Here is a 22,190-nt window from a genome sequence, read left to right as displayed (position 1 = left end):
TTTCTTTTTTTGTTGTGTCCTTTGGTTTTGTATAGGGTAATAGCGGCCTCGTAGAATGAGTTTAGAAGTATTCCCTCTTCCTGCATTGTGTTGGAATAGTTTGAGTAGGATTGGTATTAGTTCTTCTTTAACGGTTTAGTAGAATTCAGCAGTGAAGCCATCAGGTCCATGGCTTTTCTTTGCTGGGAGACTATTTCTTGTCTTTGTTACTTGTTATTGGTCTATTCATTACTTGTTATTTATTATTATTATTTGTTACTTGTTATTGGTCTATTCGGGTTTTGGGTTTCTTTGTGGTTCAATCTTGGTAGGTTGTATGTGTCTAGGAATTTATCCATTTCTTCAAGGTTTTCCAATGTATTGGCATATAGATGCTCATAGTAGTCTCTAATGATCCTTTGAATTTCGGTGGTAACAGTTATAATGTCTCCTTTTTCATCTCTCATTTTATTATTTGAGTTTTCTCTTTTTTATCTGAGTCTGGCTAAAAGTTTGTCAGTTTTGTTTCTCTCTTCAAAACAATTTATTGTTTTATTGATCTTTTGTATTTTCTTCATTTCAATTTAATTTGTTTCTGCTTTAATCTTTTTTTATTTCTTCCACTGATTTTAGATTTTGTCCTTGCTTTTCTAGTTCTTTAGGATGTATTGGTAGATTAAGTTTTTCTGCTTTTTTGATGTAGGCACTTACTGCTATAAACATTCCTCTTATTGTTGTTTTTACTGTATCCTATAGGTTTTGATAAGCTGTGTTTCCATTTTCATTTGTTTCAAGGAATTTTCCAGTTTTCTTCTTAATTTCTTCATGGACCCACTGGTCATTCAGGACCATATTGTTTAATTTTCATGTATTTGTATGCTTTCAAAGTTCCTCTTGTTATCTAGTGTTATTTTATCTTATTTTTATTTTTGTTTTTTTGAGATGGAGTCTCGCTTTGTCGCCCAGGCTGGAGTGTAGTGGCGTGATCTCGGCTTACTGCAACTTCTGCCTCCCGAGTTCAAGTGATTCTCCTGCCTCAGCCTCCTGAGTAGCTGGGATTACAGGCGTGTACCACCACTCCTGGCTAATTTTTTTTTTGTATTTTTAGTAGAGAGCGGGTTTCACCATGTTGGTCAGGCTGATCTCGAACTCCTGACCTCAGATGATCCACCCACCTTGGCCTCCTAAAGTGCTGGAATTACAGGCATGAGCCACCATGCCCGGCCTCTAGTGTTATTTTATTGTGATCAGAGAAGATAGTTGATATGATTTCAACTTTTTTGAATTTTTTTTTATTTGTTTGTTTGTAACAGAGTCTCACTCTATTACCCAGGCTGGAGTACATGTGATGATCTTGGCTCACCTGCAACCTCCGCCTTCCTGGCTCAAGCAATCCTCCCACCTTAGCCTTCCAAGTAGCTGGGACTACAGGCACATGCCACCACATATGGCTGATATTTTTGGATTTTTTTTTTTTTTTTTTTTTTGTAGAGATGGGGCTTTGCGATGTGTCCCAGGGTTTTTTCGAACTCCTGAGCTCAAGCAATCCACCTATTTCGGCCTCTCAAGGTGCTGGGATTACAGACATGAGCCGCTGTGCCAGGTCAAATCTTTAGACTTGTTTTGTGGCTTAACATATGGTCTATCTTTGAGAATGATCCATATGTTGAGGAGAAGAATGTGTATTCTATAGCTGTTGGACACAATGTTCTGTAAATATGTATTGGGCCTATTTGGTCTATAGAGCAAATTAGGTCTGATGTTTCTTTGTTGATTTTCTTTCTGAATAATCTGTCCATTGCTGAGAGTGGGGTGTTGAAGTTTCTGACTGTTACTGAGGTCTGTTTCTCTTTTTTGCTCTAATAATGTTTGCTTTATATATCTGGATGCTCCAGTATTGGTTGCATTTATATTTATACTTGTTATAACCTCTTGCCGAATTGATCCCTTTATCATCATTTGTCTCTTTTTATAGACTTTGTCTTGAAATCTGTTTTATCCAAGCATAGCTACTCCTGCTCTTTTCTGGTTTCTATTTGCATGGAATATCGTTTTCCAACTCTTCAGTTTTAGTCTGTGTGTGATTTTATAGGTAAAGTGTGTTTCTTGTAGGCAATGGATCTTTGGATTTTTTTTTTTTTTTTTTTTTTTTGAGACAGAGTTTTGCTGTTGTTGCCCAGGCTGGAGGGCAGTGGCGCTATCTCAGATCACTGCAACCTCCGCCTCCCGAGTTCAAGCGATTCTCCTGCCTCAGCCTCCCAAGTAGCTGGGATTACAGGCACCTGCCACCACACCCAGCTAACTTTTTTGTATTTTCAGTAGAGATGGGGTTTCACTATGTTCGCCAGGCTGTTCTTGAACCCCTAACCTCAGGTGATCTGCCTGCCTCGGCCTCCCAAAGTCCTGGGATTACAGGCGTGAGCCACCGCACCCAGCCTTTTTTTTTAATCCATTTAGCCACTCTACATCTTTTGATTGGAGAGTTTAGTTGATTTACATTCAGTGTTGTTACTGATTAGTGAGGACTTAACTACTACCATTTTGTTACTTATTATCTGGTGGTTTTGTAGTCCTACTCCCTCCCTTCCCTCTTCTTTTTTACTTCCTCTTCGATCCTTTTTTCCCTCCCTCCCTTCCTTGTTTTGAAAGTGATTTTCTCTGGTGGTATGTTTTAATTTCCTGCTTTATATTTTTTGTGTATCGGTTGTAAGTGTTTTTGATTTAAGATCACCATGACAGCCGGGTGCGGTGGTTCACACCTGTAATCCCAGCACTTTGGGAGGCCGAGGTGGGTGGATCAAGAGGTCAGGAGATCAAGACCAGCCTGGCTAACATGGTGAAACCCCGTCTCTACAAAAAATACAAAAATTAGCTGGGTGTGGAGGCACGCACCTGTAATCCCAGCTACTCAGGAGGCTGAGGCAGGAGAATTGCTTGAATCCAGGAGGCAGAGGTTGCAGTGGGTCAAGATTGTGCCACTGCACCCCAGCCTGGGCGACTGAGCGAGACTCCGTCTCAAAAAAAAAAAAAAAAAAGATCACATGAGGGTTGCAAGTAACATTTTATAACCCATTATTTTAAACCAGTGACAACTTAAAACTTTGATTGCAAAAACAAGCAAGCAAAGAGAAAACTAATAAAAACTCTACACTTCAACTTCATCTGCCCGCTTTTTAACTTTTGTTGTTTTTATTTATATCTTTATATCTTTATTATACTGTGTCTTAAAAAACTGTAGTTATAGGCCAGACGCAGTGGTTCACGTGTGTAATCCCAGCACTTTGGGAGGCTGAGGTGGGCGGATCACCTAAGGTCAGGAGTTCGAGACCAGCCTGGCCAATGTGGCAAAACCCCCTCTCTACTAAAAATAGAAAAATTAGCAGGATATGGTGGTGGGTGCTTGTAATCCCAGCTACTCGGAGGCTGACAGGAGAATCACTTGAACCCAGGAGGCAGAGGTTGCAGTGAGCCGAGAGTGGGCCGCTGCACTCCAGTCTGGGCGACAGAGTAAGACTGTCTTAAAAAACAATACAAAACAAAACCCTGGCCTAGTGGCTCACGCCTAATCCCAGCACTTTGGAAGGCCAAGCGGGGGCGAATCACAAGGTTAGGAGTTCGAGACCAGCCTGACCAACGTGGTGAAACCCTGTGTCTACTAAAAATCCAAAAATTAGCCAGGCGTGGTGGCACTCACCTGTAATCCTAGCTACTCAGGAGGCTGAGGCAGGAGATTTGCTTGAACCCGGGAGGCGGAGGTTACAGTTAGCTGAGATCGCGCCACTGCCATCCAGCCTGGGCAACGGAGCGAGACTGTCTCACAAAAAAAAAAAAAAAAAAAAAAAAAATTGTGGTTCTTATTTTTGAAAGGTTCATCTTTTATTCTTCCTGCTCAAGATATGAGTAGTAGTTCATACACCACAATTACAGTGTTAGAATATTCTGTATTTTTCTGTGTACTTGTTACCAGTGAGTTTTTGCACCTTCAGGTGATTTATTATTGTTTGTTAACATCCTTTTCTGGCCAGGCACGGTGGCTCACGCTTGTAAACCCAGCACTTTGGGAGGCCGAGGCGGGCAGATCACGAGGTCAGGAGATCGAGACCACGGTGAAACCCCGTCTCTACTAAAAGTACAAAAAAATTAGCTGGGCGTGGTGGCGGGCACCTGTAGTCCCAGCTACTCAGAGAGGCTGAGGCAGGAAATGGTGTGAACCCAGGAGGCGGAGCTTGCAGCGAGCTGAGATTGCGCCACTGCACTCCAGCCTGGGTGAGAGAGCGAGACTCCGTCTCAAAACAAAAAACAACAACAACAACAAAAAACATCTTTTTCTTTCAGATTGAAGAACTTTTTTTTTTTTTGAGATAGAGTCATGCTGTTACCAGCCTGGAGTGCAGTGGTGCCATCTTGGCTCACTGCAACCTCCAACTCCCAGGTTCAAGCAGTTCTCCTGCCTCGGCCTCCCAAGTAGCTGGGATTACAGGCATGTGCCACCACGCCCAGTTACCTTTTGTTTTTAGTAAAGACGGGGTTTTGCCATGTTTGCCAGGCTGGTCTTGAGCTCCTGACCTCAGGATGATCCGCCCGCCTTGGCCTCCTAAAGTGCTAGGATTATAAGCGTGAGTCATCGTGCCTGACTTGGTTGTTTATTTTCAAATAGCCTGAATTCAAGCTCACTAATGTTTTCTGCTGCTTGATACATTTCTGCTATTGAGAGACTCTGATGCATTTTTCAGTTTGTCAATTGAATTTTTCCACTTTGGGATTTCTGCTTGATTCTTTTTTACTAATAATTATTGCAGTCTCTTTTTTAAATTTATAGGATTCTGAATTTGTTCTCTGTATTTTCTTAGATTTCATTGAACTTTCTCAAAGCATTCAGTTTGAATTCTGTCTGAAAGTTCACATATCTCTTATCACTTGGGAATTGGTCACTGGTGTCCTTTATTTTTAGTTCATTTAGTGAGGTCATGTTTTCTTGGATGGCCTTGATGCTTGTGGATGTTCATCAGTGTCTGGGCATTGAAGAGTTGGGTATTCTATTCTTTGTAGTCTGGTTTTGTTGGTACCCATTCTTTTTTTTTTTTTTTTTCTTTTTTTGAGACAGAGTCTCACTGTCGCCCAGGCTGGAGTGCAGTGGCATAGTCTTTGCTCACCGCAACCTCCGTCTCCCCGGATTCAAGCGATTCTCCTGCCTCAGCCTCATGAGTAGCTGTGATTACAGGCGTGTGCCACCACGCCTGGCTAATTTTTGTATTTTTAGTAGAGATGGGGTTTCACCATGTTGGTCAGGCTGGTCTTGAACTCCTAACCTCGTGATCTGCCTTCCTCGGCCTCCCAAAGTGCTGGGATTACAGGCGTTAGCCACTGCATCCAGCCCCCATTCTTCTTGAGAAGGTTTTTCAAGTATTCAAAGGGAATTAAGTGTTGTCATCTAAGTCTTCGCTCACTGCAGCCATACATGCATTAGAGGGCACCCCAAGACTAGTAATGCTGTGACTCTGTAGAGGTATCACCTTGGTAGTCTTACGGAGGATCTGGGAGAATTCCCTGTATTACCAGGCAGTCTCTTGTCCTCTTACATTTCTCCAAACAAATGGAATCTCTCTTTTTGCTGAGCTGCCTAGAGTTTAGGGAAGGGTGACACAAGCACTGCCACGGCCACCATCACTGGAACTGTACTTGGTCTCACCCAAGGCCTGTGGCAGCTATTTTCTGGCCACCACTGATGTTAATTCAAGGCCGAAGGGTGCTTTAGTCAGTAGGTGAAGAATTCTGCAAGGACTGGGTCTTTACTTTCAGTGCAGCATGTTCCCTTCTGGCCCAGGGTGCGTCTAGAAATGCTGCTCAGGAGCCAGGGCCTGGGATCGGGAGCTTTAGGAATCTGCTTTATTGTACTGGGGCCGAGCTGCCACCCACTTGGAAGATAAAGTCCTTTTTACTCTTCTCTCACCTCAAGCAGGTGGGTCTCCCTATGGACACCACAGCTGGGAATGTGTTGGGTCATATCTGAAGCTGGCACAATATGACATGGCGCCTTGTTTTTTATTCAAGGCATAAGGGCTCTTTAGTCAGCTGGTGGTGAATCCTACCAGGACTAGGTATTTCCCTTCAAGGCAATGGGTTCCCTTTTGGCCCAGAATATGTCTAGAAATGTCATCTGGGAGCTATGGCCTAGAATCGAGGCTTCAGAACTATGCTTGGTGCTTTATTTTACTGTGGCTGAACTAGTATCCACACTGCAAGACAAAGTCCTCCCTACTCTTCCCTCTCCTCCCAGAGCTGTGAGCTGTGGTACCTGGAGTTGGGGGAAGGTTGGCACAAGCACTCCCTTGGCCACCCTAGGTGGTGTCTCACTGGGTCACGTGTACCCCAAGTCACTGGCTATGAGCCCAGCACAGTACCATGACTTGTCCAGGAATTGCAGTCCTTCTGGTCTAGACTGCCTTTCAAGTTTATTTAGGACCCCAGAGCACTTTACCCATGGTGGTGGGGCTTACCAAAATTCAGATTCTTTGTCTTTTTGGGCAGAGTTTCACTCTTATTCCCTAGGCTGGAGTGTTGTGACGTGATCTCAGCTTACCACAACCTCCGCCTGCCGGGTTCAAACAATTCTCCTGCCTCAGCCTCCCGAGTAGCTGGGATTACAGGCATGCGCTACCACCTCCAGCTAATTTTTTTGTTTTTTAGTAGAGATGAGGTTTCTCCATGTTGGTCAGGCTGGTCTCGAACTCCCGACCTCAGGTGATCCGTCCACCTCGGCCTCCCGAAGTGCTGGGATTACAGACCATAGCGCCCAGCCCGAAATTCAGATTCTAATCACTGGGATGGACAATTCCCCTCTGACTAGGGCTGGTCTAAATACTCCCTCTGTGGGTGCTGGCTGAATTCTGTCCTGTGCTGCTTTCCACTATGACAGGGCAGCACTGAGTTTCAATACAAAATCCCACAGTCATTTCTCTCTCTCTCCCCCGAGCACACAGATTCTTTCTCCACCCCACACTGCATTGTGGGGGAATGTCAGGGGTGTTGGGGGAGCAGTTCAAGACTGTCTTCCTTATCTTCTTCAGTGTCTTTTTCCTTGATAGGATGTCAAAACCAGGTACTGTGATCGCTTACCTAATTGCTGGTTCTTATGAAGGTGCTTTCTTGTGTGGATGGTTGTTCAATTTGGTGCTCCTTGTTGGAGATGATCACTGGAAGGTTCTGTTTGGCCACCATGCTCTGTCTCCTCTCCCCTGCCGTCTCCTTTTTTTACTTAGGGGTTTAGAATGTCTAACTGACCAATATGTACAGTCAGGTCTCATTCTGAATTCATCTACTTGGGACCTTCCAAGCCTACTAGGCCCAGCGCTTAGTCCAGCCTTCGTGATGGTCCCTCCACATCCTAATTAGCCTCCCTCCAGTTCATTTCACACAAAGCTGCTGTGTTCACCTTTCTGAACTATAAATCTGCCCAGTACTCTACCCTACTTAAAATTCCTCATTGACTTCCCATTTGCCCTGAGAATTAAAAGCCAAAGTCCTAAATGTAGCTTTTTAATTTTTTTAATTTTTTTTATTTTTAGATGGAGTCTTGCTCTGTCACCCAGGCTGGAGTGCAGTGATGTGATCTTGGCTCACTGCAACCTCTGCCTTGGGTTCAAGCGATTCTCATACGTCAGCCTCCCAAGTAGCTGGGATTTACACGTGTGTGCCATTACACCTGGCTAATTTTTTTTTTATCTTTAGTAGAGACGGAGTTTCACCATGTTGGCCAGGCTGGTCTTAAACTCCTGACCTCGAGTGATCCACCCGCCTTGGCTTCCCAAAGTGCTAGGATTATAGGTCTTAGCCACTGCACGCAGCCCTGAATATAGCTTTTAAGTTCCTTTATTGTCATATTCCTTTTGACGAGTCTATCATTTTCTGACTCACTTGTACATGTGTGTCTCACCCTTGGTCCAGCCATTGGTGCTTTTCTTTACTTCTTTATTTTTGTTATTTTATTTTATTTTATTATTTTTTAAATGAGACATGGTATCACTATGTTGCCCAGGCTGGTCTTGAACTCCTGAGCTCAAGCAGTCTGCCTGCCTCAGCCTCCCAAAGTGCTGGAATTACAGTGATGAGCCACTGTGCCCAGCTCATTGGTGCTATCTTTTTTTTTTTTTTTGAGATGGAGTCTCACTCTGTCGCCCAGGCTGGAGTGCAGTGGCGTGATCTCGGCTCACTGCAAGCTCCACCTCACGAGTTCACACCATTCTCCTACCTCAGCCTCCCGAGTAGCTGGGACTACAGGCACCTGCCACCACACCTGGCTAATTTTTGTATTTTTAATAGAGATGGGGTTTCGCCGTGTGAGCCAAGATGGTCTCGATCTCCTGACCTCGTGATCCGCCTGCCTCGGCCTGCCAAAGTGCTGGGATTACAGGCGTGAGCCACCGTGCCCGGACCCCATTGGTGCTATTCTTTTATGTGATAGAGCCATCTTCTCCCTTTTTTTGGATTTTTAAACATACTCTTCCTTTTATTTAGACTATTCTCCATTCCAACACCTTTCCTAAACTTCTTTCACACCTTAGACTAGCTGACACTTCCATTGAGAAACCTTTCTTTTTTATAGGTTGCTTTTTCTATAGAATCTCTTAGTATTTACTCATTTTATTGTGAAGCGTCTGATCTTATTTAGATGACAAGTATAGGAGGATAGAAACTATTTCATATTTTTCTCACCCAGCAGGCACAATTTCTGACATGTGGTAAGCACTCAGTAAATATTGAACTTTAGAGGCTAGGACATTCGAGTGCTTTGGTGACTGTGGTTGTGCTATATAGGTATTCTGTTACTGTTAGTTTATAGTAAAAGCATTACTCTTAAAGTATGAAAAAAGCCTTATTCAAAACATTTCATGTGTATAGTTAATATTACTTTGCTTGTGCCCATGGCAAAAATGGATTACTAAAGTTATTTAAGATATTTAAGTATAATTATTTCCTTTATTTAGTTACAGCCAAGTTCTACTTCTGAATCTATGGATCAACTACTAAACAAAAATAGAGAGGGAGAAAAATCAAGAGATTTGATCAAAGACAAAATTGAACCAAGTGCTAAGGATTCTTTCATTGAAAATAGCAGCAGCAACTGTACCAGTGGCAGCAGCAAGCCGAATAGCCCCAGCATTTCCCCTTCAATACTTAGTAACACGGAGCACAAGAGGGGACCTGAGGTCACTTCCCAAGGGGTTCAGACTTCCAGCCCAGCATGTAAACAAGAGAAAGATGATAAGGAAGAGAAGAAAGACGCAGCTGAGTGAGTAAACCTGGAACTTAGACCATCCTGTTACTCAATTAACTTTTTTTTTTTTTTTAAGGGCATTTAGGTCCTTCCAACTGTGAAGAATCCATCTGGACTTTTAGACTACTTTATACATTGCCCTTAGTTTACAAACAGCTAGTCCAAACAAATGACATCTTAAGTAAATGAGGTTATTGCACCCTGTGCTACTCTTCTGTTCTTCCCTTTTTTTTGCACCCCAGGGCTAGAAAAACAAGGCATAAATTAAGAAAAGTTTTTCTGTAAATGAACAGGAGTTGAAAAATTATCAATTCGGGGGACCTATCTTTACTGGATTCCACTCATTAGTCACCCTCACTGTGCTGCTAGGATGAAAAACTGCCACTGTCAAGGAGAGAAGCATGCGGTGCTTCTACCTGGAATTCAAAATATTTTTCATCAGAAACTGTGTTTTAGTTTAATGTTTAGATTTGTTAAGATAGACTTAATTCTGCACATTCAGTATATTAATTAAATGGACTTTTAGGGGCTAACCTCAGAACTTAACTACCATTGACTTAGGTGTTCTGGGGACCAAACAATCCAGTTAAAGCTGAAGTTTTGGAATGCAGCTTATTGATAAATTGGGGACTGCTTATTCTTGATTTGAGGCAAATTTTTTTTACAGCCATGACTTTTTCCAGGTATGTCATGTAAAATATCTTCTCACATAAAAATTACTGCATGCTAGAATATTGGTATGTTGACTGGTGGCTTATAATCCCAGCACTGTGGGAGGCCCAAGCAGGTAGATTACTTGAGGTTAGGAGTTGAAGACCAGCCTGGCCAACATGGTGAAACCCTGTCTCTACTAAAAATACAAAAATTAGCCAGGCATGGGGGTAGGTGCTGGTAATCCCAGCTACTCGGGAGGCTGAGGCAGGAGAATTGCTTGAACCCAGGAGGTGGAGGCTGCAGTGAGCCGAGATCATGCCACTGCACTCTAGCCTGGGTGACAGAGCGAGACTCTGTCTCAAAAATAAATAAATAAATAAAAGGATACTGTTATGTTAAGAATTGCTTTTAAGGATATTTTATAAGTAGCTACTGTCTTTTCAGCTCAAGTGTTTGTTGATTGGCCGGGCGTGGTGGCTCATACCTGTAATCCCAGCACTTTGGGAGGCTGAGTCAGACAAATCACTTAAGGTCAGCCTGGCCAAAATGGTGAAACCCCATCTTTACTAAAAATAAAAATTTAAAAAAAAGTTAGCTGGGCATGGTGGCAGTCTCCCATAATCCTAGCTAATCAGGAGGCTGAGGCAAGAGAATGGCTTAAACTCGGGAGGCAGAGGTTGCAGTGAGCCAAGATTGCACTGCTGCACTCCAACCTGAGCAACAGAGTGGGACTGTGTGAAGGAAAAAAAAAAAGTATTTTTTGATTGCCTTTGAGAGGAGCAGTTGTATATTACTCAGATTTTTAAAAAATTGTTCTTTTATAGCTGTATTCTTTAAGGGATTAAGGAATGGGCAATATAAGTGTACATGTTTCAATAAAAACGATTAGTGATCTTCTAGTGAGAACAGTTTAAATCTATATTGAGCAATTTTTTTTAAATTGTCAGGTATGCCAGATTTTAGAGCAACATAAAGTCCATGTAGATTTCACTGGCCTTTATTTTTTTTTTAGGCAAGTTAGGAAATCAACATTGAATCCCAATGCAAAGGAGTTCAACCCACGTTCCTTCTCTCAGGTAGGTTTATTACTTTCTTTGAGGTTATCTAGTCCCAAAAAAAGAAAAATTATTAGTAATAGTCCTTCTTCCATACCTGCCATCTGAATTTTATTTTAGTGTGCTAAAACAACCTTCTTTTTTTTACATGGCCATTAATGAATACTTTTTAGACATTAAAAAAAGGTCTTTGTTTTGTCATCAATTAGATGTGATCTTGGGCAAATCTTTGAATTTCTCTGACCCAGAATTTGACGATGGTTGGCTAGCTAGGCTGTCAGGTTTATAGATATGTCCTCTGCACCTGAGGGTTTTGCATCATTGGATTCAACCAACCATGGATCAAAAATATAGTTAGGATAATCTGTACTGAACACATGCAGACGTTTCCTTGTCGTTATTCCAAAACAATACAGTAAAGCATTTACCTTGTTTTAGGTATTATAAGTAATCTAGAGATGATGTAAAGTATATAGGAGGATATGCATAGGTTGTATGCGAATACTACACGATTTTATGTAAGGGACTTGAGCATTCCAAGACTTTGGTATCTTCACAGGGTACTGTAACCAATCCCCCACAGATACCAAGAGATGACTGTACTATTGTTATTATTCTACTGAGATCATAAGAAGATATATTTATTTTTAATTTTTAAAAACACTTGCGTCAGTTTCTTAAAAATCGCTGCCACTGTTTTTAATATTTTTTAATTGGCAAAGTTTTAAGTTCCCACTGAAACATTTTTTCTTTTATTGAAATGTGAAAATTTATGTGCTGTGTTTTTGTTTTCAATAAAAGGGACATAGTTAAAGCAAGTAAAATTAGAAAGATTGGGAAAATCAGTCTTTAAATTGCAATAATAGTTCATCTGTTACCTTGAAATAATTGAATTTATTGTTGTTTTTGTAGCCAAAGCCTTCTACTACCCCAACTTCACCTCGGCCTCAAGCACAACCTAGCCCATCTATGGTGGGTCATCAACAGCCAACTCCAGTTTATACTCAGCCTGTTTGTTTTGCACCAAATATGATGTATCCAGTCCCAGTGAGCCCAGGCGTGCAAGTAAGTCATAGAATTTGATGTTCACTTAGCCTCCCCAATTGTTTGTATCTGACAAACCAAACACTCTTTAGGTTTTCAGTGACTTGAGGTGTGATGGTTATGCATATGCGTTTGAAACAGACAGGCATGCAGACATTCAATGTGTTGTTAAGTATAAGGACCTAAATCTGAGAATGTTTTCTGTGAAAAAGATGGTTTAGATTTACTGTAGTTTGGGGTTTGTTCCTTTTAGCTGTGGGTATGATCTAATTTTTTAATGACTAATGGAGAATCCAGAAACCTTCTCATGCCTAGCTCTCTAGCAGTATAAAACTAAGAGTGACAATACCTTGTTATTATCATAGGAGCCTAATGTTAATTTTTTTTTTAATTCTCTCAAGCCTTTATACCCAATACCTATGACGCCCATGCCAGTGAATCAAGCCAAGACATATAGAGCAGGTAAAGGTGAGAATAATCCTGCCTGTGTTTGCTTGTAGTTTGCATGCTGCATGAATTGAGTAACTAAGTTTATAATGAATAAATAGTTGTAGTTTAGCTCTGACTTTTTGATGAGGCTATGCATTGGCTTTTGATGAACAACATTACACAGATATTCACATGGATTTTATGAAGAAAAACAGGGGAGGAAAAATGCTCATCAGTTGTGATTATATAGTATCCTCTTCAAAAAGAGTAACTGGAGGCTGGGTGTGATGGCTCACACCTGTAATTTTAGCACTTTGGGAGGCCAAGGCAGGAGGATTGCTTGAGCTCAGCCTGGACAACAGAGACATTGTCTCTACTAAAATTCAAAAAAATTAGCTGGGCATGGTGGCATATGCCTGTAGCCCCAGCTGTTTGGGGGACTGAGGCGAGAGGATCACTTGAGCCCAGGAAGCAGAGGCTGCAGTGAGCTGTGATTATGCCACTGCCCTCCAGCCTGGGTGACAGAGTGAGACCCTGTCTCAAACATAAATACTGGCCGGGCACGGTGGCTCATGCCTGTAATCCCAGCACTTTGGGTGGCCAAGGTGGGTGGATCACCTGAGGTCGGGAGTTTGAGACTAGCCTGGCCAACATGGCGAAACCCCATCTCTACTAAAATACAAAAATTAGCCGGACTCGGTGGCACCTGCCGCCTGTAATCCCAGCTACTAGGTGGGGCTGAGGCAGGAGAATTGCTTGAACCCGGGAGGTAGGGGTTGCGGTGAGCCAAGATGGTGCCACTGCACTTCAGCCTGGGCAACAGAGTGAGACTCCATCTCAAAACAAACAAACTAAAAACAAAAAAACAGACTAATTGGCTGGACACAGTGGTTCCATGCCTGATATCCCAGCTGGAGGATGACTTGAACCCATGAGTTCGAGAGCAGCATGGGCAATATAGTGAGACCCTATCTCAAAAAAAAAAAAAAAAAGTAATTCCAAAGCTTTTTAATCTGAAATCTGAACTTAAATTTGAAGAAGAGGGTTTGCTAGATTAATTTACTAGATTGCTAACCTTGCTTTATATATACCTACAGTTATTTCCCCAAAGCCAGAATTTCTTTTGAAGCAGAGGGGCAACTAACTTCAACCAATATTAAGATCCTGTTAGAAGGATGTTTCGGCTAGGCTTGGTTGCTCACGTGTAATTCCAGCACTTTGAGAGGCTGAGGTGGGCAGATCGCATGACTGGGAGTTTTAAGACCAGCCTGGGCAACATGGCAAAAACGCATCTCTACAAAAAAAAATAGAAATCTTAGCCAGCCATCATGGTGTGCTCCTATAGTCCTAGCTACTTGGGAGACTGAGGTGGGAGGATCAATTGAACCCAGAAGGTCCAAGCTGCAGGGAACTGTGACTGCACCACTGGGCTCCAGCCTGGGTGAAAGTGAAACCCTTCCTCAAAAAGAAAAAAAGATGGATGTTTCTGTATTAAAATTAGGGAGTTGTTATATAATGTAGTTGCATAAACTAGTATTCTGTGCTTGTGTGGTTAAAGAGCCTTCGTAGAAAAAAATCCCACATTTTTCTTGAAATCTTTTGGCCAGCTGTGGTGGCTCACACCTGTAAGCCCAACACTCTGGGAAGCCTAGGTGGGCAGATCACTTGAGGTCAGGAGTATAAAACCATCCTGGCCAACATGGTGAAAACCCATCTCTACTAAAAATACAAAAATCAGCTGGGCATGGTGGTGCATGCCTGGGTGACAGAGCGAGACTCCATCCAAAAAAAAAAAAGTTCTTTTAATGTTGGAAAATGCTAAAGGGTTTCATTTTTGCCAACCAGTTAATTTAGAGTGATTAATTGCTATCAGTTGAGAAACTATAGAAAGTAGAATAATTTATACAGAAAAGACATTTCTCAGTGCCCAATAATTGCCTTTCTGACATAAAGTTTTCATTTTTCCTGAATTAATAAGATTTCCTCAATGTGTTTTTTGGGTGGTGTGTGTGTGTGTGTGTGTGTGTGTTTGATACAGGGTCTCGCTTTGTTGCTGAGGCTGGAATGCAGTGGCGCTATCATGGCTCAATGCAGCCTTGACCTCCTGGGCTCAAGCGATCCTCCCTTCTCAGTCTCCTGGATAGCGGGGACTACAGGTGCACACCACCACACCTAGCTAATTTTTGTATTTTTTGTAGAGATGGGTTTTGCCATGTTGCCTAGGCTGGTCTCAAACTCCTGGGCTCAAGCGATCTGCCTGGCTCTGCTTCCCAAAGTGCCTGCGCCCAATTTTCTCAATGTTTGACGTAATCGTGATTTCATAGATGTTAACTAAAACTCTTAATTTTCGTTTTCTCAGTATGCTATTTTTTTTTTTAGCCTTGGAACATATGAACCTGTTGAAAGAACTCTGCCTGAAATAATGTAATCAAATTATAGAGTTTAATCTTATTTTGAGGGCCTTTAAAAATTCTGAGAAGAAAGTGGGTTTTTTTTTTTTTTTACTGCCATTTTAATGTAGTGTTGAGGTGTTCATGTATCACCAGCAGGTGTAGCTGTTTTCAATGATTACTTAAAACAATGCAATAGGAACTTTTTGTTGTCATTAAAATATAAAAGATTACTGTAGTAACAGCAAGCATGACAATTTGGCTATCTGATGGGAGAGTCACATTCTAACTTCAGGAGGTACTGTCTTTATAATAGAAATGATATACTCAGAGGCTGGGCACGGTGGCTCACGCCTGTAATCCCAGCACGTTGGGAGGCCGAGATGGGCAGATCACGAGGTCAGGAGATCAAGACCATCTGGCTAATACAGTGAAACCCTGTCTGTACTAAAAATACAAAAAATTAGCTGGGCTTGGTGGCAGGTGCCTGTAGTCCCAGCTACTCGGGAGGCTGAGGCAGGAGAATGGCATGAACCCAGGAGGCAGAGCTGGCAGTGAGCCGAGATAGCGCCACTGCACTCCAGCCTGGGTGACAGAGCGAGACTCCGTCTCAAAAAAAAAAAAAGTAGAGAAAGGGCTTTGCCATGTTGGCTGGGCTGGTCTTGAACTCCTGGCCTCAAGTGATCCACCTCCCTCGGCCTCCCAAAGTGCTGGGATTACAGGTGTGAGCCACTGCTCCTGGCCTGAATATACCACTTTTACCTATCATCAGTTGAGCATTTGGATTATTTCCTTTTTCTGGCAATGAGTAATGCTTTTGTGGACTTTCATGTACAAATTTTCATATGAGGCTGGGAGCAGTGGCTCATGCCTATAATCCCAGCAGTCTGGGAGGCTGAGGTGGGCAGATGACTTGAGGTCAGGAGTTTGAGACCAGCCTGGCCAACATGGTGAAATCCCATCTCTACTAAAAATACAAAAATTACACTGGCATGGTAGCGTGCACCTATAATCCCAGCTATTCAGGAGGCTGAGGCAGGGGCATCAGAATCACTTGAACCTGGGAGGCGGAGGCTGCAGTGAGCTGAGATCACACCACTGCACCCCAGCCTGAGTGAAAGAGTGAGACTCTGTCTCAAAAAATAAATAAATAAAAGTTTTTTTCATGTGGCCTTAGATTTTCATTTCTCCTGAAGTAGAATTGCTGTGATGGAACTGCCAAACTTTTCCAAAGCAGCTGCATCATTTTGTATTTCTACCAGTAATGTACAAGTGTTCCAGTTTCTCCACATCCTCATAAGTAACCGATATTGTCTTTGGTTTGGGTTATGTCATTCATTCTAGTGGTTATGAAGTGTCATTGTGGCTTTTTTGGTTTTTTTTGTATTGTTTTGAGATGGAGTCTCACTCTCGCCCAGGCTGGAGCACAGTGGCACGATCTTGGCTCACTGCAGCCTTCGCTTCCTGGGTTCAAGCAATTCTCCTGCCTCACCCTCCCAAGTAGCTGGGACTACAGGCATACGCCACCGCGCCAGGCTAATTTCTGTATTTTTTGTAGAGATGGAGCTTCTCCATGCTTCCCAGGCTGGTCTCGAATTCCTGAGCTCAAGCGATCCCCCTGCCTCAGTCTCCAGAGTAGCTGGGGTTATAGGCATGCACCACTGCGCCTGGCCCATTTTTGTATTTTTAGTAGAGATGGAATTTCACCATGTTGACCAGGCTGGTCTTGAACTCCTGACCTCAAATGATCCGCCTGCCTCACCTTCCCAAAGTGCTGAGATTTTAGACGCGAGCCACTATGCCCCGACTGTGAGTTATCTTTTTACTTGCTTGATGGTGTTCTTTGTAACACAGTTTTTAATTTTGATGAAGTTCAATTTATCTGTTTTTTTGTTGTTGTTGCTTGTGCTCCTGATGTCATGTCAAACAAAGCATTGCCTAACTCAAGGCCACAGAGATTTACTCCTATGAAACTCCTATAAAACTCCTATGATTTTTATAGTTTAGCTCTTAACATTTAGGTCTACGATCTCTTTTGAGTTAATTTTTGTGTATGATATGAGAGTAGTGATCCAGGTTTTTCCTTTTGCTTGTGGATATCCATTGTCCCCACCTCATTTGTTGGAAAGACTATTCTTTCCTCTTAAGTTGTTTGTTTGCTTGTTTATTTTTGAGATGGAGTGTCGCTATGTTGCCCAGGCTGGAGTGCAGTGGCGCTATCTTAGCTCACTGCAAACTCCGCCTCCCAGATTCAAGCGATTCTCCTGTCTCAGCCTCCTGAGTAGCTGGAATTACAGGGGTGCACCACCACACCCGGCTACTTTTTGTATTTTTAGTAGAGACGGGGTTTTACCACATTGGTTCAGGCTGGTCTCGAACTCCTGACCTCATGATCTGCCTGTCTCCTGGCACCCTGGGAGGCTGAGAGGCTGAGGTGGGAGGATCACTTGAGCTCAGGAGTTTGAGACCAGCCTGTACCATTTATGCCTGGCTAATTTTAGAATTTATCTTAAAGTATAAAATGTGAATTAAATTTATCTTGTTCTAAATGTATCCAAAATGTTTGAACCAGTTTTATTAGTCTATAATTTACATACAAGAAAATGCTCATCTTTTTATGTTTACATTTTAATGAGTTTTGACAAATATATTTGCTCATGTAACTACTTGCTTCATCAGTGAAGATGGAAAACATTGTGCCTGTTCCTCTTCTCTGTCCAGCTATACTTTATTACAACTAGCTCCAGTTAACCAGTAATCTGCCTTCTTTTACTATAGATTAGATTTATCCTCTCTAGATTTCTTTTTCTTTTTTTTTTTTTTTAACTTAAAAAAATTTTTTTTTGGAGACATCTCATTATATTGCCCAGGCTGGTCTCGAACTCCTGAGCTCACCTCAGCCTCCCAGAGTGCTAGGATTACAGATGTGAGCCACCTCAGCCAGCCCCTAGATTTTTTTTTTTTTAAATAAATGGAATCAAACAGCATATAACAGGGGTGTTCAATCTTTTGGCTTCCCTGGGTCATACTGGAAGAAGAATTGTGTTGGGCCACACATAAAATACACTAACACTAATGATAGCTGATGAACAAAACAAAACAAAAAAAAGCAAAACTTACAGTGTTTTAAGAAAGCTTATGAATTTGTGTTGGGCCACATTCAAAGCCATCCCAGGACACAAGGTGGACAAGCTTGGTATATAATTTCATATGTGTGTCCTAAACATTGTAGTAATTTGAGTTTCATGTTAGTATCAGCTTATTCCTTTTTGTTTGTTTGTTTTTGAGATGGAGTCTTGTTCTGTCTCCCAGAATTGGTCTGCAATTCCACTGCCTCAGCCTCCCAAGTAGCTGGGATTACAGGCACGTGCCACCACGCCTGGCTAATTTTTGTCTTTTTTTTTTTTTTTTTTTTTTTAGCAGAGACGGGGTTTCACCATGTTGGCCAGGCTGGTCTCAAACTCCTGACCCCAAATGATCCACCTGCCTTGGCCTCCCAAAGTGCTGGGATTACAGGCGTGAGTCACCGTGCCCAGCCAGCTTATTCCTTTTTATTGCTGGGTAGCATTTCGTTTTATGATTATACCACAGTTAATTTACCCATTACTAGTCAATGGGCATTTGAGTTATTGCCAGCTTTTGGCTATTATGAATGAAGCTGCTGTGAGCATTTGTGTACAAGTGTTTGTGTTTTTATTTCTTTTAGTTAAATACCTAGAATTGGAATTGCTGAGGTATGGTAAGTGCATATTTCGTTTTTTAAAAAAATTTATTTTATTTTTTATTTTTTATTTATTTATTTATTTTTGAGATGAAGTCTCACTCTGTTGCCCAGGCTGGAGTTCAGTGGCGTGATTTCAGCTCATGGCAACCTCCCCCTCCCGGGTTCAAGCAATTCTCCTGCCTCAACCTCCCAAGTAACTGGGATTACAGGCACGCACCACCATGCCTGGCTAATTTTTTTGTATTTTTAGTAGAGACAGGGTTTCACCACATTGGCCAGGCTGGTCTCGAACTCCTGACCACAAGTGATCCACCCGCCTCAGCCTCCCAAAGTGTTGGAATTACAGATGTGAGCCACCACACACTGCCTGGTAAATACATATTTCAATTAATAAGAAACTAGCAATCTTCCAAAGTGATTGTATCATTTTACATTCCAACTGATCAGGTACATATGCAGGTTCCAAGTGTTCTGCAGCCTTGTCAACACTTGGTATTGTCTTATCTTTTTAATTTCAACAGGTCTAATGGGTGTCTTATGGTATTTCATTGTGATCTTAAACGTACATTTCTCTGATGATGACTGATCCAGGAGCACCTCGTCATGTGTGTGTTTATTTTCAGCTGTCAACCTTTTTTTAGTAAATTGTTCAAATCTTTTTTCATTTTATTTGTTTATTTATTTGATGGAATCTCACTCTATTGCCCAGGCTGGAGTGCAGTGGTGCCATCTTGGCTCACTGCAACCTCCGCCTCCCAGCTTCAAGCAATTCTCCTGCCTCAGCCTCCCAAGTAGCTGGGATTACAGGCATGTGCCACCATGCCTGGCTAATTTTGTATTTTTAGTGTAGGTGGGGTTTCACCATGTTGGTCATACTGGTCTCTAACTCCTGACCTCAGGTTATCTACCCGCCTTGGCCTCCCAAAGTGCTGAGATTACAGGTGTGAGCCACTGCGCCTGTCCTAAAATTTCTTTTTGTCTCAATGTTTCTGGCTGGGTGCAGTGGCTCACGCCTGTAATTCCAGCACTTTGGGAGGCCAACCTGGATGGATCATTTGAGCCAAGAGTTTGAGACCAGCCTGAGGAACATGACAAAACCCTGTCTTTGCAAAAAAAAAAAAAAAAAAAAAAGGAAGAAAAATTAGCCAGGCACGGAAGCGCATTCCTATGGTCCCAGCTACTTGGGGGGCTGAGGTGGGACAATCGCTTGAGCGAGGTTGCGGGGGTTTGCAGGGCAATGGAGGGGTGATCGAGGTTGTGGTGAGCTGAGATTGCACCACTGCACTCCAGCCTGGGCAATAGAGCCAGACCCTGTCTCACACACACACAAAAAAGTCATGTTTCTTTTCTTACTGTGAAAAGTAAAGTTACTACTTTTAGTAAATTATTTTAAGTTATTTATATATTCTGGTTACAAGTCCTTTCTCAGATATAGGTATTGTGAATATTTTCTCCCAGTCTGCGGTTTTTTTGGAAGAGCCAGTATTGTTAATTTTAATGAAGCCTTATTTATCAAGCTTTTCTCTTAAGGTTCATGCTTTTTTGTATCATAATAAGAAATCTTTTACATACCCTAGGTTATGAATGTTTTTATGGTTAGGTGTATGGTTGATTTCAGGTTAGGTTTTGTGTAGGGTGTGATGTAAAGGTCGAGCTTCATTTTCTCCGCCATAAATATTTACTCAGTTTCTCTGGCACCAAACTCTGTTTTCCATTGGTGGCTTTAATTTTTTTCTCTTTTTGAAACAAGAGTCTCGATCTTGTTACCCAGGCTGGAGTGCAGTAGTGTGACCTTGGCTCACTGCAGCCTCTACTTCCCGGGGTCAAGCGATTCTGCCTCAGCCTTCCGAGTAGCTGGGATTACAGATGCCCACCACTACCCCCAGCTAATTTGTATTTTTTTTTTTTTTTTTTTTTTTTTTTTAGTAGAGACAGGGTCTCACCATGTTGGCCAGGCTAGTCTCGAACTCCTGACCTCAGGTGATCTGCTCATCTCGGCCTCCCAAAGTTCTGGGATTACAGGCATGAGCCACTGCGCCCAGCCATAGTAGCTTTATTGAATTCAGTTGACCGTATTGTATATGTGTCTATTTGTGAACTGTTTTGTTGTATTGATCTTTGTATATATCCTTATGCCAATTCTCTCTTTATTGCTGTTACTTTGTAATCAACCTTTTAAGTTCATATGAGTCTCCCAGTTTTATTCCCGTCAAAATTATTCTTATTCTGCATTCTTTAAATTTCCAAATAAATTTTAGAATCAGCTTGGGATTGTGCACTGAATCTTTATATCAGTTCTGGGAGAAATACCTTAACAATATGGAATCTTCATTGATGTCATCATATACTGCTCCATTTATTTAAGTCTTAAGTTTCACCAGTGTTTTCTAGTTTTCTTTGTATCAGTTTTGTGCCTACTTTCTTAAATTTATCCCTTAATATTTCCTCTGTTTTGTGCTGTTGTGAGTTATGTTTTAAAAACTTCAACGTTTGTTTATTCGTAAATAGAGATGCACTTGATTTTTGAATATTGACCTTGTATCTTGATGTGTTTGGTAAACCCACTGTTTCTGGCAGCCCTTTAAGACTTAAACATACAGTCATGATCTAATCACCATGTTGGTGGTTTTTTTTTTTTTTTTGTCCTTATTGTACTGGTGCATTACTGAAAAAAGCATGAGATTTTGCCACGCTCCCATTCTTAGGGGTGAGACATTGTCTTTCACTATTAAGTATAGAGTTAGGTGTTACTTCAGTTCCTAATTTGCAGAGGAGGGTTTGTTTTCTTTTTAATCATGAATGGTTGTTGGATTATGTTCAAATACTTATCATCTACTAAGTATATCATATTGACCAGGTACAGTGGCTCATACCTGTAACCTCAGAGTTTTGGGAGGCTAAGGCAGGAGGATCACTTGAGGCCAGGAGTTCAAGGCCAACCTGGGTGATGTAGGAAAACCCCATATCTACAAAACAATTTAAAAATTTGCTGGGCATGGTGGCACACACCTGTAGTCCTAACTACTTGAGAGGCTGAGGAAGGAGGATTGCTTGAGCCCAGTAGTTTAAAGCTGCAGTGAGCTGTGATTGTACCACTGTACTCCAGCCTGGGTGACAGAAGGAGACTCTGTATTTAAAGTGTGTGTGTGTGCGCGTGTGTGTGTGTGTGCATAGATAGATAATAATGTAATTCCATTATGGTCATACAAACTGATATGAAATGCCATTTTATCATATAACAAGTGTCTATCTGTGGTTGAATTTGTTTCTGGATTTTTCACTCTGCTTCACTAATCTAATAGGACTACCTTCTCATCCACTCTCTGCCAACATTGATTTTTTTTTTTCAGATTACCTTGAATTTTCTGTTTATTTTTCCATGTGAACTCTATAATTAACTTACTACTAAAAAAATTAGTTGCCTTTTTAAAACCAACTGATCTTTAAAATACATCTTGGCTGGGCCCAGTGGCAGGCACCTTTAATTCTAGCTACTTGGGAGACTGAGGCAGAAGAATTACTTGAACCCAGGAGGCGGAAGTTGTAGTTGAGCTGAGATCACGCGCCTGTACTCCAGCCTGGGTGACAGAGCAAGACCCCGTCTCTTGCAGTGAGCCGAGATTGCGCCACTGCACTCCAGC

General features: G+C 41.9%; 1 protein-coding gene across 16 annotated transcripts in view; it reads left to right on the top strand.

The window, feature by feature from the left end:
• ATXN2 (ataxin 2) overlaps nucleotides 1-22,190 on the top strand; it is a 149,917-nt gene that overhangs the window by 104,532 nt on the left and 23,195 nt on the right. For 6 of the 16 annotated variants that reach the window (XM_030821405.1, XM_030821398.1, XM_030821403.1 and 3 more), the window contains 5 exons: nucleotides 8,964-9,268; nucleotides 10,920-10,983; nucleotides 11,875-12,027; nucleotides 12,408-12,474; nucleotides 18,532-18,564. In XM_030821405.1, the coding sequence (XP_030677265.1) occupies nucleotides 8,964-9,268; nucleotides 10,920-10,983; nucleotides 11,875-12,027; nucleotides 12,408-12,474; nucleotides 18,532-18,564 (622 nt within the window). The remainder of the gene's footprint in view (nucleotides 1-8,963; nucleotides 9,269-10,919; nucleotides 10,984-11,874; nucleotides 12,028-12,407; nucleotides 12,475-18,531; nucleotides 18,565-22,190) is intronic. The other 10 variants (XM_030821407.1, XM_030821404.1, XM_012510061.2 and 7 more) reach the window with 3 other exon arrangements.

Source organism: Nomascus leucogenys, chromosome 10, assembly GCF_006542625.1.
Source record: "Nomascus leucogenys isolate Asia chromosome 10, Asia_NLE_v1, whole genome shotgun sequence".
Classification (NCBI taxonomy): domain Eukaryota; kingdom Metazoa; phylum Chordata; class Mammalia; order Primates; family Hylobatidae; genus Nomascus; species Nomascus leucogenys.
This window is presented reverse-complemented; position numbering and strand designations above follow the sequence as displayed.